The sequence below is a fragment of the Oncorhynchus mykiss genome, chromosome 22, assembly GCF_057628025.1.
Source record: "Oncorhynchus mykiss isolate SJ-2025 chromosome 22, ASM5762802v1, whole genome shotgun sequence".
Classification (NCBI taxonomy): Eukaryota; Metazoa; Chordata; class Actinopteri; order Salmoniformes; family Salmonidae; genus Oncorhynchus; species Oncorhynchus mykiss.
This window is the reverse complement of record NC_143043.1, coordinates 58,729,588-58,749,946: the sequence shown is the minus strand read 5'-3', so window position 1 is coordinate 58,749,946 and position 20,359 is coordinate 58,729,588. Positions and strand designations below refer to the sequence as shown.

Here is a 20,359-nt window from a genome sequence, read left to right as displayed (position 1 = left end):
GTCGAATTTGCGTTTATTGTTGAAGGAATGAGCGTTACACCGAGGCCTGTACTCTGGAGCGAGATCGATTTGGAGGTGGAGGGTCCGTCATGGGCTGGCGCAATGTGTCACAGCATCATCGGACTAAGCTTGTTGTTATTGCAGGCAATCTTAACGCTGTGCGTTACAGGGAAGACATCCTCCTCCCTCATGTGGTACCCTTCCTGCAGGCTCATCCTGACACGACCCTCCAGCATGACAATGCCACCAGCCATACTGCTCGTTCTGTGAGTGATTCCCTGCAAGACAGGAATGTCAGTGTTCTGCCATGGCCAGCAAAGAGCCCGGATCTCAATCCCATTTAGCACGTCTGTGACCTGTTGGATCGGAGGGTGAGGGCTAGGGCCATTCCCCCCAGAAATGTCCGGGAACTTACAGGTGCCTTGGTGGAAGAGTGGGGTAACATCTCACAGCAAGACCTGGCAAATCTGGTGCAGTCCATGAGGAGGAGATGCACTGCAGTAGTTAATGCAGCTGGTGGCCACATCAGATACTGACTGTTACTTTTGCTTTTGACTCCCCCTTTGTTCAGGGACACATTATTCAATTTCTGTTAGTCACATATCTGTTGAACTTGTTCAGTTTGTCTCAGTTGTTGAATCTTGTTATGTTCATACAAATATTTACACATGTTAAGTTTGCTGAAAATAACACAGTTGACATTGAGAGGACGTTTCTTTTTTTGCTGAGTTTAGATGTAAATCTAACTGTATGATTAATACTGTCTTTAATAGTGGGTAAACTAGATGTAAATGTTGTTTAATACTGTCTTTAATAGTGGGTAAACGTGATGTAAATGTTTATTACTGTCATTAATAGTGGGTAAACTAGATGTACAGTGGGGCAAAAAAAACGTATTTAGTCAGCCACCAATTGTGCAAGTTCTGTAATTTTCATCATACAGTGCCTTGCGAAAGTATTCGGCCCCCTTGAACTTTGCGACCTTTTGCCACATTTCAGGCTTCAAACATAAAGATATAAAACTGTATTTTTTTGTGAAGAATCAACAACAAGTGGGACACAATCATGAAGTGGAACGACATTTATTGGATATTTCAAACTTTTTTAACAAATCAAAAACTGAAAAATTGGGCGTGCAAAATTATTCAGCCCCTTTACTTTCAGTGCAGCAAACTCTCTCCAGAAGTTCAGTGAGGATCTCTGAATGATCCAATGTTGACCTAAATGACTAATGATGATAAATACAATCCACCAGTGTGTAATCAAGTCTCCGTATAAATGCACCTGCATTGTGATAGTCTCAGAGGTCCGTTAAAAGCGCAGAGAGCATCATGAAGAACAAGGAACACACCAGGCAGGTCCGAGATACTGTTGTGAAGAAGTTTAAAGCTGGATTTGGATACAAAAAGATTTCCCAAGCTTTAAACATCCCAAGGAGCACTGTGCAAGCGATAATATTGAAATGGAAGGAGTATCAGACCACTGCAAATCTACCAAGACCTGGCCGTCCCTCTAAACTTTCAGCTCATACAAGGAGAAGACTGATCAGAGATGCAGCCAAGAGGCCCATGATCACTTTGGATGAACTGCAGAGATCTACAGCTGAGGTGGGAGACTCTGTCCATAGGACAACAATCAGTCGTATATTGCACAAATCTGGCCTTTATGGAAGAGTGGCAAGAAGAAAGCCATTTCTTAAAGATATCCATAAAAAGTGTAGTTTAAAGTTTGCCACAAGCCACCTGGGAGACACACCAAACATGTGGAAGAAGGTGCTCTGGTCAGATGAAACCAAAATTGAACTTTTTGGCAACAATGCAAAACGTTATGTTTGGCGTAAAAGCAACACAGCTGAACACACCATCCCCACTGTCAAACATGGTGGTGGCAGCATCATGGTTTGGGCCTGCTTTTCTTCAGCAGGGACAGGGAAGATGGTTAAAATTGATGGGAAGATGGATGGAGCCAAATACAGGACCATTCTGGAAGAAAACCTGATGGAGTCTGCAAAAGACCTGAGACTGGGACGGAGATTTGTCTTCCAACAAGACAATGATCCAAAACATAAAGCAAAATCTACAATGGAATGGTTCAAAAATAAACATATCCAGGTGTTAGAATGGCCAAGTCAAAGTCCAGACCTGAATCCAATCGAGAATCTGTGGAAAGAACTGAAAACTGCTGTTCACAAATGCTCTCCATCCAACCTCACTGAGCTCGAGCTGTTTTGCAAGGAGGAATGGGAAAAAATGTCAGTCTCTCGATGTGCAAAACTGATAGAGACATACCCCAAGCGACTTACAGCTGTAATCGCAGCAAAAGGTGGCGCTACAAAGTATTAACTTAAGGGGGCTGAATAACTTTGCACGCCCAATTTTTTAGTTTTTGATTTGTTAAATGTCAATAAATGCCAATAAATGTCATTCCACTTCATGATTGTGTCCCACTTGTTGTTGATTCTTCACAAAAAAAAAAAACTGTTTTATATCTTTATGTTTGAAGCCTGAAATGTGGCAAAAGGTCGCAAAGTTCAAGGGGTCCGAATACTTTCGCAAGGCACTGTAGGTACACTTCAACTATGACAGACAAAATTAGAAAAAAAATCCTGAAAATCACATTGTATGATTTTTGGTCAATAACAAAAGTTTATCTAAATACTTTGTTATATACTCTTTGTTGGCAATGTTGAAAATTACAGGCCTCTCATCTTTTTAAGTGGGAGAACTTGCACAATTGGTGGCTGACTAAATAGTTTTTTTGCCCCACTGTAAATCTAACTGTATAGTGTTGTTTTCTGCAGTACAAGACCAGTAAGGAGGGGAGCACAATGGGTATAACTGTCTCTCATCCAGCCATGCTAGCCCACTGTCACGCCCTCACACAGGCCTGTGGATACACTGAGGGTGAGTCTCTGTGTTACAAGGTCTAGGTCAGTCCCCCGTTGAGGAGGAATGCAAGACCGCCTCTCCCCCCAGGCTTTTTGCTGTTCTCCTACCTCTCTCCTTTCTCTTCCCTCCTCCCTCCCTCCCTCCCTCCCGCTCCCTCCCTCCTCTCTTCCTTTTCTCCTTCATCCCTCTCCTCCCTCCCTCTCTCTCAACTCCTCTCTGCTCTCTCTCCTCGCTCCTCTATCTCCTCCCTCTGCCTCTCCTCCCTCCTATCTCCTCCCCACTCTGGCTCTCATCTCCTCCCCCCTCATTCTCTCCTCTCCTCCCTCCTCTATATCTTCTCCTATCTCCTCCCCCATCACTCTCTCCTCCCTCCTCTATATCTTCTATCTCCTCCCCCTTCATTCTCTCCTCCCTCCTCTATATCTTCTCCTATCTACTCCCCCCTCTGTCTTCTCTCCTCCCCCTCTTTATCTCCTCCTCTTTCTCCTCGCTCTTCTATATCTCCTCCCTCTGTCTCCTACTCAATCTCCTCCCCTTTCTCTCTCTTCTTGCTTCTCTATATCTCTTCCTGTCTCCTCATCGATCTCCTCCCCCCCTCTCTCTCCTCGCTCCTCCATATATCTGCTCCCTCCTGTCTCCTCTCTCCTCCCTCCTCTCTCCTCCCTCTATATCGCCTCTCCTCCCTCTGTATCACCTCTCCTCCCTCTGTATCGCCTCTCCTCCCTCTATATCGCCTCTCCCTCACTCTGTATCGCCTCTCCTCTCTCTGTATCGCCTCTCCTCTCTCTGTATCGCCTCTCCTCCCTCAGCTGTATCGCCTCTCCTCCCTCAGCTGTATCGCCTCTCCTCCCTCAGCTGTATCGCCTCTCCTCCCTCAGCTGTATCGCCTCTCCTCCCTCAGCTGTATCGCCTCTCCTCCCTCAGCTGTATCTCCTCTCCTCTCCTTCCTCCTCTATCTCCTCTCCTCCCTTCTCTCTCCTCTCCTTCCTCCCTCCCTCTGTTGTTCCCCCCCACTCTCTCCTCCCTCCCTCCTGTCTCTCCTCACCTCATTCCCGCTATCTCGTTTCCCTTCCTTTGTCTCACCTCCCTCTCTCCTCCCCTCTCCCTCCCTCCCTCTCGTCCCTCTAGCCATCCCTCCCTTCCCTCTCTCTCCTCTGCTCCCTCTCTCCTTTCCTTCCTATCTCCTTTCCTCTCCTCTCCCTCTCTCTCTTTCCATCCCTCTTCTCTCCTCTATCATCAAATCAAATGTATTTATAAAGCCCTTCTTACATCAGCTGATGTCTCAAAGTGCTGTACAGAAACCCAGCCTAAAACTCCAAACAGCAAGCAATGCAGGTGTAGAAGCACCTTCTCTCCTCTCCTCCCTCCTTCCGTCTCTCCTCCCTCCTTCCCTCTCTCCTTCCGTCTCTCCTCTCTCCTCCCTCGTCTCTCCTCCCTCCTTCCGTCTCTCCTCTCCTCTCCTCCCTCGTCTCTCCTCCCTCCTTCCGTCTCTCCTCCCTTCTCTCCTCCCTCCTTCCGTTTCTCCTCCCTTCCTTTGTCTCACCTCTCTCTCCTCCCTCTCTCCTCCCTCCCTCTGTCCCTCCTCGCCACCCCCCTCCCCTCCCGCTCTCTCCTCCCCTCCAGTTGTCTCTCCTCCCCTCCCGTTGTCTCTCCTCTCTCTCCTCATCAGTCTGGTCCCCTCCCTCTGTCTCTCGGCTCCTCCCCTCCCGCTCTCCTTCCTCCCTCTTTCTCCCCTCTCCCCTCTCCTCCCTCCCGCTATCTCTCCTCTCATCCCTCCCCTCCTCCCTCCCACTATCTCTATTCTGCTCCTTCCCTCTCTCTCCTCTCCTCCCTCCCTCTCTCTCCTCTCCTCCCTCTCACGTTCTCTCCTCCCGTCTTTCCTCTCTCCTCCCTCCCTCTCTCTCCTCTCCTCCCTCTCGCGTTCTCTCCTCCCTCTCTCTCCTCTCCTCCCTCTCACGTTCTCTCCTCCCGTCTTTCCTCTCTCCTCCCTCCCTCTCTCTCCTCTCCTCCCTCTCACGTTCTCTCCTCCCATCTTTCCTCTCTTCTCCCTCCCTCTTCTCTCTCTCTGCCTCCTCCCTCTTTATCTCCTCCCTTTTTTAAAATGTTTTCTCAAAATAAGCTGAGTAGTACAGTTAAAGGTCAAATACACTGCATTTCAGTAATAATCTAATGAATTCAGGGCTTTTCAAGTTATTCCTAGGCTGAATATGAGCCTTCCACAAACATAAAGCCCACTAATAATTAAAGAATTTCATGAAAATAATTAAACATGCTTTTTTTGCAATTGTATACTCTACCTACATGTACATATTACCTCAATTACCTCGGCTAACCGGTGCCCCCGCGCATTGACTCTGTACCGGTACCCCCTGTATATAGCCTCCACATTGACTATGTACCGGTACCCCCTGTATATAGCCTCCACATTGACTCTGTACCGGTACCCCCTGTATATAGCCTCCACATTAACTCTGTACCGGTACTCCCTGTATATAGCCTCCACATTGACTCGGTACCGGTACCCCCTGTATATAGTCTCCACATTGACTCTTTACCGGGACACCCTGTATATAGCCTCCACATTGACTCTTTACCGGTACTCCCTGTATATAGCCTCCACATTGACTCTTTACCGGGACACCCTGTATATAGCCTCCACATTGACTCTGTACCGGTACCCCCTGTATATAGCCTCCACATTGACTCTTTACCGGGACACCCTGTATATAGCCTCCACATTGACTCTGTACCGGTACTCCCTGTATATAGCCTCCACATTGACTCTGTACCGGTACCCCCTGTATATAGCCTCCACATTGACTCTGTGCCGGTACCCCCTGTATATAGCCTCCACATTGACTCGGTACCGGTACCCCCTGTATATAGTCTCCACATTGACTCTTTACCGGGACACCCTGTATATAGCCTCCACATTGACTCTTTACCGGTACTCCCTGTATATAGCCTCCACATTGACTCTTTACCGGGACACCCTGTATATAGCCTCCACATTGACTCTGTACCGGTACCCCCTGTATATAGCCTCCACATTGACTCTGTACCGGTACTCCCTGTATATAGCCTCCACATTGACTATGTACCGGTACCCCCTGTATATAGCCTCCACATTGACTCTGTACCGGTACCCCCTGTATATAGCCTCCACATTGACTCTTTACCGGTACTCCCTGTATATAGCCTCCACATTGACTCTTTACCGGGACACCCTGTATATAGCCTCCACATTGACTCTGTACCGGTACCCCCTGTATATAGCCTCCACATTGACTCTTTACCGGGACACCCTGTATATAGCCTCCACATTGACTCTGTACCGGTACTCCCTGTATATAGCCTCCACATTGACTCTGTACCGGTACCCCCTGTATATAGCCTCCACATTGACTCTGTGCCGGTACCCCCTGTATATAGCCTCCACATTGACTCTGTGCCGGTACCCCCTGTATATAGCCTCCACATTGACTCTGTACCGGTACCCCCTGTATATAGCCTCCACATTGACTCTTTACCGGGACACCCTGTATATAGCCTCCACATTGACTCTGTACCGGTACTCCCTGTATATAGCCTCCACATTGACTCTGTACCGGTACCCCCTGTTTATAGCCTCCACATTGACTCTGTACCGGTACCCCCTGTATATAGCCTCCACATTGACTCTGTACCGGTACCCCCTGTATATAGCCTCCACATTGACTCTGTACCGGTACTCCCTGTATATAGCCTCCACATTGACTCTGTACCGGTACCCCCTGTATATAGCCTCCACATTGACTCTGTACCGGTACTCCCTGTATATAGCCTCCACATTGACTCTGTACCGGTACCCCCTGTATATAGCCTCCACATTGACTCTGTGCCGGTACCCCCTGTATATAGCCTCCACATTGACTCTGTACCGGTACTCCCTGTATATAGCCTCCACATTGACTCTGTACCGGTACCCCCTGTATATAGCCTCCACATTGACTCTGTACCGGTACCCCCTGTATATAGCCTTCACATTGACTCTGTACTGTAACACCCTGTATATAGCCTCCACATTGACTCTGTACCGGTACCCCCTGTATATAGCCTTCACATTGACTCTGTACTGTAACACCCTGTATATAGCCTCCACATTGACTCTGTACCGGTACCCCCTGTATATAGCCTCCACATTGACTCTGTACTGTAACACCCTGTATATAGCCTCCACATTGACTCTGTACCGGTACCCCCTGTTTATAGCCTCCACATTGACTCTGTACCGGTACCCCCTGTATATAGCCTCCACATTGACTCTGTACCGGTACCCCCTGTATATAGCCTCCACATTGACTCTGTACCGGTACTCCCTGTATATAGCCTCCACATTGACTCTGTACCGGTACCCCCTGTATATAGCCTCCACATTGACTCTGTACCGGTACTCCCTGTATATAGCCTCCACATTGACTCTGTACCGGTACCCCCTGTATATAGCCTCCACATTGACTCTGTACCGGTACTCCCTGTGTATAGCCTCCACATTGACTCTGTACCGGTACCCCCTGTATATAGCCTCCACATTGACTCTGTACCGGTACCCCCTGTATATAGCCTTCACATTGACTCTGTACCAGTACCCCCTGTATATAGCCTCCACATTGACTCTGTACCGGTACCCCCTGTATATAGCCTCCACATTGACTCTGTACCGTAACACCCTGTATATAGCCTCCACATTGACTCTGTACCGGTACTCCCTGTATATAGCCTCCACATTGACTCTGTACCGGTACCCCCTGTATATAGCCTCCACATTGACTCTGTACCGTAACACCCTGTATATAGCCTCCACATTGACTCTGTACCGGTACTCCCTGTATATAGCCTCCACATTGACTCTGTACCGGTACCCCCTGTATATAGCCTCCACATTGACTCTGTACCGGTACTCCCTGTATATAGCCTCCACATTGACTCTGTACCGGTACCCCCTGTATATAGCCTCCACATTGACTCTGTACCGGTACCCCCTGTATATAGCCTCCACATTGACTCTGTACCGGTACCCCCTGTATATAGCCTCCACATTGACTCTGTACCGGTACCCCCTGTATATAGCCTCCACATTGACTCTGTACCGGTACCCCCTGTATATAGCCTCCACATTGACTCTGTACCGGTACTCCCTGTATATAGCCTCCACATTGACTCTGTACCGGTACCCCCTGTATATAGCCTCCACATTGACTCTGTACCGGTACCCCCTGTATATAGCCTCCACATTGACTCTGTACCGGTACCCCCTGTATATAGCCTCCACATTGACTCTGTACCGGTACCCCCTGTATATAGCCTCCACATTGACTCTGTACCGGTACCCCCTGTATATAGCCTCCACATTGACTCTGTACCGGTACCCCCTGTATATAGCCTCCACATTGACTCTGTACCGGTACCCCCTGTATATAGCCTCCACATTGACTCTGTACCGGTACCCCCTGTATATAGCCTCCACATTGACTCTGTACCGGTACCCCCTGTATATAGCCTCCACATTGACTCTGTACCGGTACCCCCTGTATATAGCCTCCACATTGACTCTGTACCGGTACTCCCTGTATATAGCCTCCACATTGACTCTGTACCGGTACCCCCTGTATATAGCCTCCACATTGACTCTGTACCGGTACCCCCTGTATATAGCCTCCACATTGACTCTGTACCGGTACCCCCTGTATATAGCCTCCACATTGACTCTGTACCGGTACCCCCTGTATATAGCCTCCACATTGACTCTGTACCAGTACCCCCTGTATATAGCCTCCACATTGACTCTGTACCGGTACCCCCTGTATATAGCCTCCACATTGACTCTGTACCGTAACACCCTGTATATAGCCTCCACATTGACTCTGTACCGGTACTCCCTGTATATAGCCTCCACATTGACTCTGTACCGGTACCCCCTGTATATAGCCTCCACATTGACTCTGTACCGTAACACCCTGTATATAGCCTCCACATTGACTCTGTACCGGTACTCCCTGTATATAGCCTCCACATTGACTCTGTACCGGTACCCCCTGTATATAGCCTCCACATTGACTCTGTACCGGTACTCCCTGTATATAGCCTCCACATTGACTCTGTACCGGTACCCCCTGTATATAGCCTCCACATTGACTCTGTACCGGTACCCCCTGTATATAGCCTCCACATTGACTCTGTACCGGTACCCCCTGTATATAGCCTCCACATTGACTCTGTACCGGTACCCCCTGTATATAGCCTCCACATTGACTCTGTACCGGTACCCCCTGTATATAGCCTCCACATTGACTCTGTACCGGTACTCCCTGTATATAGCCTCCACATTGACTCTGTACCGGTACCCCCTGTATATAGCCTCCACATTGACTCTGTACCGGTACCCCCTGTATATAGCCTCCACATTGACTCTGTACCGGTACCCCCTGTATATAGCCTCCACATTGACTCTGTACCGGTACCCCCTGTATATAGCCTCCACATTGACTCTGTACCGGTACCCCCTGTATATAGCCTCCACATTGACTCTGTACCGGTACCCCCTGTATATAGCCTCCACATTGACTCTGTACCGGTACCCCCTGTATATAGCCTCCACATTGACTCTGTACCGGTACCCCCTGTATATAGCCTCCACATTGACTCTGTACCGGTACCCCCTGTATATAGCCTCCACATTGACTCTGTACCGGTACCCCCTGTATATAGCCTCCACATTGACTCTGTACCGGTACTCCCTGTATATAGCCTCCACATTGACTCTGTACCGGTACCCCCTGTATATAGCCTCCACATTGACTCTGTACCGGTACCCCCTGTATATAGCCTCCACATTGACTCTGTACCGGTACCCCCTGTATATAGCCTCCACATTGACTCTGTACCGGTACTCCCTGTATATAGCCTCCACATTGACTCTGTACCGGTACTCCCTGGATATAGTTTCGCTATTGTTATTTTACTGCTGCTCTTTAATTATTTGTTGTTGTTTTTAACTGCATTGTTGGTTGTAAGTCAGCAGTTCACTGTATGATTGTTGTCGGCGCATGGGACAAATTTTGATTTTGATTTGATCTGGATTTCAAGTCTGTGAAAATACCCTTTTTTTTGTTACAAATGTAACTACAGCCATGCATACTGCACTTTCACTAATAATTCTAACTTATTGGAGCAGGCATTAGGCGAAAGAACATGAACACAGGTCTCATCAGCAACCTCTCAAGCCCACGTGCTAGTGAGTAGCCAGCTAATCTTTCTATTTCAGGTTTAGGCAGCTTGGATCTATTTGCTAGCTAACAAGGTATAACAGTTGAATTGTTATGAGCACTCTTCTGTCCGTCTCCAACTGTTTGAAAAGCCTGTCCACTTTGTTCATGTTGAAAATCAAGTGGCCTACCTTATTTCTCAGAATGAGAACGAGTTGCCAGTTCCTTATATAATTGTGTTTTATGCTTATTGCACATTTATAAAACAGACTAGACAGCTAGTATAATGGTCTTTACGTGGTGCCCTAATGCCACGAGCAAATATTTGACCGTTCATTTTCCAGAAACAATGTTCATTGATCCTCTTGTTTTAGTAGTGCCTGCTCTGCGCACAATGTGAGGAGTTGAGACATAAAATGGGTATCGTTAGAAAAGTTAACTTCGGTGTCCATATGACCCATTCTGTTAGACCAAACCTCAAATGCAAATAACGAATTGAAACCACTTGTCAGAGAGGAAGATGTGAACGCTCAATTTTGATGGTGTGAGAAACAGGAGGAGGGGCTTGGTGTGAGAGACAGGGGGAGGGGCTTGGTGTGAGAGACAGGGGGAGGGGCTTGGCGTGAGAGGCAGGGGGAGGGGCTTGGCGTGAGAGGCAGGGGGAGGGGCTTGGCGTGAAAGGAGGTGGGAGGGGCTTGGCGTGAGAGGCAAGGGGAGGGGCTTGGCGTGAGAGGCAGGGGGAGGGGCTTGGCGTGAGAGGCAGGGGGAGGGCCTTGGTGTGAGAGGCAGGGGGAGGGGCTAGGTGTGAGAGGCAGGGGGAGGGGCTAGGTGTGAGAGGCAGGGGGAGGGGCTTGGTGTGAGAGGCAGGGGGAGGGGCTTGGTGTGAGAGGCAGGGGGAGTGGCTTGGTGTGATAGGCAGGGGGAGGGGCTCCGTCCATCTGTCCATCCTCTCTTCCCTCCGTCCATCTGTCCATCCTCTCTTCCCTCCGTCCATCTGTCCATCCTCTCTTCCCTCCGTCCATCCTCTCTTCCCTCCGTCCATCTGTCATCCTCTCTTCCCTCCGTCCATCTGTCATCCTCTCTTCCCTCCGTCCATCTGTCATCCTCTCTTCCCTCCGTCCATCTGTCATCCTCACTTCCCTCCGTCCATCCTCTCTTCCCTCCGGCCATCCTCTCTTCCCTCCGTCCATCCTCTCTTCCCTCCGTCCATCCTCTCTTCTCTCAGTCCATCCTCTCTTCCCTCCGTCCCTCCGTCCATCCTCTCTTCCCTCCGTCCATCCTCTCTTCCCTCCGTCCATCCTCTCTTCCCTCCGTCCATCCTCTCTTCCCTCCGTCCATCCTCTCTCCCTCCGGCCATCCTCTCTTCCCTCCGGCCATCCTCTCTTCCCTCCGGCCATCCTCTCTTCCCTCCGGCCATCCTCTCTTCCCTCCGGCCATCCTCTCTTCCCTCCGTCCATCTGTCCATCCTCTCTTCCCTCCGTCCATCTGTCCATCCTCTCTTCGCTCCGGCCATCCCCTCTTCCCTCCGGCCATCCCCTCTTCCCTCCGGCCATCCCCTCTTCCCTCCGGCCATCCCCTCTTCCCTCCGGCCATCCTCTCTTCCCTCCGGCCATCCTCTCTTCCCTCCGGCCATCCTCTCTTCCCTCCGGCCATCCTCTCTTCCCTCCGTCCATCCTCTCTTCCCTCCGTCCATCCTCTCTTCCCTCCGGCCATCCTCTCTTCCCTCCGTCCATCCTCTCTTCCCTCCGTCCATCCTCTCTTCCCTCCGTCCATCCTCTCTTCCCTCCGTCCATCCTCTCTTCCCTCCGTCCATCCTCTCTTCCCTCTGTCCCTCCGTCCATCCTCTCTTCCCTCTGTCCCTCCGTCCATCCTCTCTTCCCTCCGTCCATCCTCTCTTCCCTCTGTCCATCTGTCCATCCTCTCTTCCCTCCGTCCATCCTCTCTTCCCTCCGTCCAACCTCTCTTCCCTCCGTCCATCTGTCATCCTCTCTTCCCTCCGTCCATCTGTCATCCTCTCTTCCCTCCGTCCATCCTCTCTTCCCTCCGTCCATCTGTCCATCCTCTCTTCCCTCCGTCCATCCATCCGTCCATCCTCTCTTCCCTCTGTCCATCCTCTCTTCCCTCTGTCCATCTGTCCATCCTCTCTTCCCTCCGTCCATCTGTCCATCCTCTCTTCCCTCCGTCCGTCCATCATCATCCGTCTCCCTCCCCCTCTCTACCTATCCTCTCCTCCATCGTCTCTTTGTCCCAGTTCCACCCTGGATAGATAACTCTGTCTCTCTGTATCGGAATACTCCCGAGACTGTAGAGATGTCGACATCTTACGAGTTCCATCCCAACTTTGCTATTTTGGAACAACCGCCTCGGTTCAGTCTTATGCAGCAAAATTTTAAATTGTGTTTTTTACGTTGGATAAAAGTAGAGACTCGGAAATGGTATATCATACAGTACACTGCAGTTGAGGAACAATGGGAAAGTAATTCTGCTTTGAAAGTTGATAAACTTGTAACCCCACTTTTGAGAAAATGGCCCTTGAATGTTTTGGTACCTACTGGAGAGCTCGGCTTTGTCTACACCCATTCAGCATCGTTCACACCCGCTCAAGCCTTAGCCCCACCCATCTCTTTAAGGAGTCACATGTGAGAACCAGTCGATATATCAAATAAAACCTCAGTTTATTTGTCACATGCACAGGACAGAAGGTGTAAACGGTACAGTGAAGTGGTTACTTGCGTAGTAGCAGTATCAAAAACAAAAATATTTTATCATTATTAGATGGTGCTTGCTCGACACACTTGTTTTAAATTGATGCCATGTGAAGGAAATTCTAGAACCACCCCCCAGCCACATCTAGTGGGTGGGTCGCTATTATCTAGACATGTAGACATGTTGATGAAATACAGTAGATGGCAAATACAATCCCTCCATCAGTGCTCAGACTGTCCGCAATAGGCTGAGAGAGGCTGGACTGAGGGCTTGTAGGCCTGTTGTAGGCAGGTCTTCACCAGACATCACCGGCAACAACGTTGTCTATGGGCACAAACCCATCGTCGCTGGACCGGACAGGACTGGCAAACAGTGCTCGGAATTGTCAGTGTTTTGCCATGGTCAGCGAAGAGCCCGGAACTCAATCCCATTGAGCACGTCTGTGACCTGTTGGATCGGAGGGTGAGGGCTAGGTCCATTCCCCCCAGAAATGTCCGGGAACTTGCAGGTGCCTTGGTGGAAGAGTGGGGTAACATCTCAAGCAAGAACTGGCAAACCTGGTGCAGTCCATTAGGAGGAGATACACTGCAGTAGTTAATGCAGCTGGTGACCACACCAGATACTGACTTACTTTTGATTTTGACAAAATTACGAACTAATATCTGAAAATGTAGCTTGAATGAACTCTTCACAACAGACTGGATCAATTTAACTCTGTTTTGTTTGTAGCTACAGCTTGTTTGGCCAGCGTTGTCAAGTCACTCTGGTTCACACTGACCGTGGCGTGTGCAGAAAGTAGACCATCACTTGTTCCAACTGATCTGTTGATGGCGCCCGCTAAATTCAGGGCATCAATGTTGTTGAGAAAAGTACCAAAACCTTTGTAGTTCTGATGGCTAATGTTATATCTTTCAAAAGCGGTGTGGTACAATGAACTGTCAAGACTTACTGAACAGCTCACGTTATAGACAGAAGCATGCTACATGGTAGACCAATCCAAACTCATCTCCCGGCATGTCCAGCCCATCCATTATCTCAGCCAATCATGGCTAGCGGGAAGGTTCCTGACTTTTTCTGTGGCTAAACCAACTAGGCTTGTAATATCACAATTTTATTTGTATTTATGGATGGAAGGCAAGTTTGTTATTGAGGTACATGAAAGTTCACATGTTCCAGAAGGCTTTTCTTAAAAAAACACATTTTGATGAAAATGTAATTCAGAACCAAATCAAGGTCACACTGTAGTTCTCTATTCCGGAGGGGATTTAGTATTTCATATCATTCAGGCTTTATGTGGCCAGTGAGGAAGGGAAACCGAGAAGTTTTAATATTGTATTTAATATGTGACTAATTGTTTCTGTTTCAGCTGAGACCATTTGCAACGTCCTGGACTTCAAGAGAGATGCAGGCTTGTGGCATGGGGTTCTCACCGTGAGTTGCTCTTCGTACGCTCATTATACATAGCGGTGTAAACTACTTCAGTAAAAACACTAATGTACTACTTAAGTAGTGTTTTGGGCTATCTGTACTTTACTATACTAAATATATTTGTACATTCCCAAAGAAAATAATGTACTTTTTACTCCATACATTTTCCATGACACCCAAAAGTACTCGTTACATTTTGAATGCTTAGCAGGACAGGAAAATTGTCAAATTCACACACTTATCAAGAGAACATCCCTTGTCATCCCTACTGCCTCTGATCTGGTGGACTCACTAAACACATTATTCATTTGTAAAGGTGCCTAAGTGTTGGAATGTGCCCCTGGCTATCCGTACATTTTAAAAACAGGATAATGGTGCCGTCTGGTTTGCGTAATAGAACAAATTTTAAATGATTTATACTCATACATTTACTTTTGATCCTTAAGTATATTTAAAACCAAATACTTTTAGATTTTTACTCAAGTAGTAATTTACTGGGTGACTTACTCAAGTAGTAATTTAGTGGGTGACTTTTACTCAAGTAGTAATTTAGTGGGTGACTTTTACTCAAGTAGTAATTTAGTGGGTGACTTTTACTCAAGTAGCAATTTAGTGGGTGACTATTACTCAAGTAGTAATTTAGTGGGTGACTTTTACTCAAGTAGTAATTTAGTGGGTGACTTTTACTCAAGTAGTAATTTAGTGGGTGACTTTTACTCAATTAGTAATTTAGTGGGTGACTTTTACTCAAGTAGTAATTTAGTGGGTGACTTTTACTCAAGTAGTAATTTAGTGGGTGACTATTACTCAAGTAGTAATTTAGTGGGTGACTTTTACTCAAGTAGTAATTTAGTGGGTGACTTTTACTCAAGTAGTAATTTAGTGGGTGACTTTTACTCAAGTAGTAATTTAGTGGGTGACTTTTACTCAAGTAGCAATTTAGTGGGTGACTATTACTCAAGTAGTAATTTAGTGGGTGACTTTTACTCAAGTAGTAATTTAGTGGGTGACTTTTACTCAAGTAGTAATTTAGTGGGTGACTTTTACTCAATTAGTAATTTAGTGGGTGACTTTTACTCAAGTAGTAATTTAGTGGGTGACTTTTACTCAAGTAGTAATTTAGTGGGTGACTTACTCAAGTAGTAATTTAGTGGGTGACTCACTTTTACTTGTCATTTTCTATTCATTTCTCTTTACTTTTACTCAAGTATGACTGTTGGGTACTTTTTCAACCACTACACACACACACACACACACACACACACACACACGTACATGCCTGGGTTTGAAATGCTAGCAGGTACTGTTCAGACTAAAATGTGTGACATGACTTGCATTGTCAGTGTTCTCCTGACATGGTGTGTCATGGACACTGCAGAGACCAACCCCGGTAAATGCTGTCCCTATGTTCACCACCACCATGTTGTTGCTGCTGCCTGGCAGAGTGTGATGACCAGGATGCACGTGATCAGCATCCCTTACTCTCTGATGAAGGTCAACCCTCTCTCCTGGATTCAGAAGGTCCACACTTACAAAGGTGAGGAGGGGTCCAGGTCCACACTTACAAAGGTGAGGAGGGATCCAGGTCCACACTTACCTATATGAGGAGGAGTCCAGGTTCACACTTACAAAGGTGAGGAGGGGTCCAGGTTCACACTTACAAAGGTGAGGAGGGGCCCAGGTCCACACTTACAAAGGTGAGGAGGGGCCCAGGTCCACACTTACCTATATGAGGAGGGGTCCAGTTTCACACTTACAAAGGTGAGGAGGGGTCCAGGTTCACACTTACAAAGGTGAGGAGGGGTCCAGGTCCACACTTACAAAGGTGAGGAGGGGCCCAGGTCCGCACTTACAAAGGTGAGGAGGGGTCCAGGTTCACACTTACCTAGATGAGGAGGGGTCCAGGTCCACGTCCACACTTACAAAGGTGAGGAGGGGTCCAGGTTCACACTTACCTAGATGAGGAGGGGTCCAGGTCCACGTCCACACTTACAAAGGTGAGGAGGGGTCCAGGTTCACACTTACAAAGGTGAGGAGGGGTCCAGGTCCACACTTACAAAGGTGAGGAGGGTCCAGGTCCACACTTACCTAGATGAGGAGGGGTCCAGGTTCACACTTACCTAGATGAGGAGGGGTCCAGGTTCACACTTACCTAGATGAGGAGGGGTCCAGGTCCACGTCCACACTTACAAAGATGAGGAGGGGTCCAGGTCTACACTTACCTAGATGAGGAGGGGTCCAGGTTCACACTTACCTAGATGAGGGGGGGTCCAGGTTCTGGTCAGTGTGTGTGTGTGATGTGTTTAGACAGTGTCTGTCTTCTGAGTCACTATGGTCAGTGAGTGAGTCTTCTCTTATTGTCTATCCTGCTGTGATTGGCTGAGCGCTGTGTGAGGCTGGCTGTGATTGGCTAAACACTGTGTCTCTGTAGCACGCGTAGCTGTGGTGAAGTCCAGAGATATGCACTGGTCCCTGTTGGCCCAGAGAGACCAGAGAGACATCAGCCTGAGCTCTCTGAGGATGCTCATTGTAACTGATGGAGCTAACCCCTGTAAGTCTAAACACTACAACATATTACATATACTGTACACAGTACTGTACACAACACATACTGCCAATACGTACTCTCCTGCCAGTACACACTATACTGCCAGTAAATAATATACTGCCAGTACACACTGCCAGTACGTACTATACTGCCAGTACACACTGCCAGTACTATACTGCCAGTACTATACTATACTGCCAGTACTATACTATACTGCCAGTACACACTGCCAGTATATACTATACTGCCAGTACTATACTATACTGCCAGTACACACTGCCAGTATATACTATACTGCCAGTACACACTGCCAGTACATACTATACTGCCAGTACTATACTATACTGCCAGTACATACTGCCAGTACACACTGCACTACCAATACACACTGGCAGTACATACTATACTGCCAGTACATACTATACTACCAATACACACTGCCAGTACATACTATACTACCAATACACACTGCCAGTACATACTAGACTGCCAGTACACACTGCCAGTGCATACTATACTGCCAGTACTATACTATACTACCAGTACACACTGCCAGTACATACTATACAATCAGTGCATACTGCCAGTACACACTGTTACTGAGCTCTGTAAGTCTTGACACTATAACGTACTGTATCACTAAACCTCTTAGTTTCCACACCTCAGGACTGATCTGATATTTTCTTTGTCTGTGAGCAGGGTCGATATCCTCGTGTGACGCCTTCCTGAACGTGTTCCAGGCACGTGGGCTACGTCCTGAAGTGATCTGTCCATGTGCCAGCTCTGCTGAGGGCATGACGGTCGCCATCCGAAGGTAGAACAGCACTACTACACCGAGCTATATTAAAACCTGTTACATCACACTACTACACCGAGCTATATTAAAACCTGTTACGTCACACTACTACACCGAGCTATATTAAAACCTGTTACATCACACTACTACACTGAGCTATATTAAAACCTGTTACATCACACTACTACACCGAGCTATATTAAAACCTGTTACATCACACTACTACACTGAGCTATATTAAAACCTGTTACATCACACTACTACACCGAGCTATATTAAAACCTGTTACTTCACACTACTACACCGAGCTATATTAAAACCTGTTACATCACACTACTACACCGAGCTATATTAAAACCTGTTACATCACACTACTACACCGAGCTATATTAAAACCTGTTACATCACACTACTACACTGAGCTATATTAAAACCTGTTACATCACAATACTACACTGAGCTATATTAAAACCTGTTACATCACACTACTACACCGAGCTATATTAAAACCTGTTACATCACACTACTACAGCGAGCTATATTAAAACCTGTTACATCACACTACTACACCGAGCTATATTAAAACCTGTTACATCACACTACTACACTGAGCTATATTAAAACCTGTTACGTCACACTACTACACCGAGCTATATTAAAACCTGTTACATCACACTACTACACTGAGCTATATTAAAACCTGTTACATCACACTACTACACTGAGCTATATTAAAACCTGTTACATCACAATACTACACCGAGCTATATTAAAACCTGTTACATCACAATACTACACCGAGCTATATTAAAACCTGTTACATCACAATACTACACCGAGCTATATTAAAACCTGTTACATCACAATACTACACCGAGCTATATTAAAACCTGTTACATCACACAGAGAATTCTGCCACTCCCAAAACAAAGGTTGCATTTGCAGCATCAGCAAAAAGACAAATAGAGTGAATGTCCTTCCTGCTTATTGTGTCTGTACATGATCCACAGCTAGGAGTTACCAGGTACCCTGCCTTCAGAAAGTGTTCATACCCCTTGACTTATTTCACATTATGTTGTTGTTTTATTTATTTTACCTTTATTTAACTAGGCAAATCAGTTAAGAACGAATTCTTATTTACGATGACGGCCTAGGAACAGTGGGTTAACTGCCTTGTTCAGGGCAGAATGACAGATCTGTACCTTGTCAGCTCAGGGTTTTGATCTAGCAACCTTTCGGTTAATGGCCCAACGCTCTAACCACTAGAATACCAGCCACCCCTTGTTACAACCGGAATTCAAAATGGATCAAATATTGTTTTTCTCACCCATCTACAAACAATAACATTTAATGACAAAGTGAAAACATGTTTTTAGACATTTTTGCAAATATATTGAAAATGAAAAAATATTTATATCTAATTTACATAACTCTTCCCACCTCTGATTTCACCATGAGGCCAATGGTGACTTTAAAACAGTTGAATGGCTGTGATAGAAAACTGAGGATGGACCAACAACATAGTAGTTACTCCACAATACTAACCTAATTGACAGAGTGAAAAGATGGACGCTTTGCGTCAAGTCACTAAAGTAATACTGCAAAAAAAAAAAAATAATGAATACAAAGTGTTATGTTTGGACAATACAACACATTACTGAGTACCACTCTTCAAATCTAATGTATATGTCACATACACATGGTTAGCAGATGTTAATGTGAGTGTAGCGAAATGCTTGTGCTTCTAGTTCTGATCGTGCAGTAATATCTAACAAGTAATCTAACAATTTTACAACTATCTTATACACACAAGTGTAAAGGAATGAATACGAATATGTACATAAAAATATATAAATGAGTGATGGTACAGAACGGCATAGGCAAGATGCAGTAGATGGTATAGAGTACAGTATATACATATGAGATGAGTAATGTAGGGTATGTAAACATTATTTAATATATTGTGGCTAGTGATAAATTGTAATCATTAAGGACTGGGGAGTTTTTCAGGAGAAAACAATTAATGAAATAGTGTCGTGACTATCATTAAGGTGATGACTGCTATTTATCGAATAATTACCTACTGCGTTTAATTAATACTCGATTCAATTAATCATGTAACAATTAACTCATTAGAAATGTGGGTGTAAGTCTCTGATTGTCCACAAGATGTCACACTGTCCTTCTTAGTTGTCTGTTTGCTTGCACTCGTTCTGGAAGAGTGGTCTCCTGAGGAAGGCTAATCAGCTGTGTCGATGAGCCCATAGTGGTGATGAGGACAATCTTTTGAAGAGAATAAACGTATGGTCCTGCTTAGATACAGTCCTTAAGACAGTAACTCAACCGTAACATTGATTGTTAAGAGGTTGCTTTGTCTTCAGACACGCGTTTTGGGGTTGTGACTAACTGTAGACCTCAGCTGCAGCGCGTGGTCATTCTAGTCTGATATGTTCCTTTTTAACTCAAACGCTTTATACCCTCGGGTAAAAAGGAGTGTTTACGTCACGCTGACACGCTCTCTGGGTTCCCTGGGTTACAAGGCAAGATACCAACATTTACTATGATCTCATTAGAGAACTCAAAATACAATCTTATCGTCACAAAAACACTCTTTGTCCTGGATATTTTCTACACAACGTAAAGTATGTAAACATGATACACATTGTGAAAGCCCTTCAAGTTACAATGTTTTTGTTATAATGTCTTCATTTAACTTTTAATGACATCACAAAATAGACCATTTTCCACG

At 46.4% G+C, this 20,359-nt stretch overlaps 1 protein-coding gene across 12 annotated transcripts in view; it reads left to right on the top strand.

Moving 5' to 3' along the window:
- The window catches only part of dip2a (DIP2 acetate--CoA ligase A), a 200,069-nt gene that overhangs the window by 125,197 nt on the left and 54,513 nt on the right, over positions 1 to 20,359 (top strand). For 10 of the 12 annotated variants that reach the window (XM_090216476.1, XM_090216474.1, XM_090216475.1 and 7 more), the window contains 5 exons: positions 2,801 to 2,903; positions 14,205 to 14,269; positions 15,710 to 15,803; positions 16,698 to 16,817; positions 17,514 to 17,628. In XM_090216476.1, coding sequence (XP_090072602.1) covers positions 2,801 to 2,903; positions 14,205 to 14,269; positions 15,710 to 15,803; positions 16,698 to 16,817; positions 17,514 to 17,628 — 497 coding nt within the window. Of the gene's footprint in view, positions 1 to 2,800; positions 2,904 to 14,204; positions 14,270 to 15,644; positions 15,804 to 16,697; positions 16,818 to 17,513; positions 17,629 to 20,359 lie in introns of all 12 variants that reach the window. The other 2 variants (XM_090216485.1, XM_090216483.1) reach the window with 1 other exon arrangement.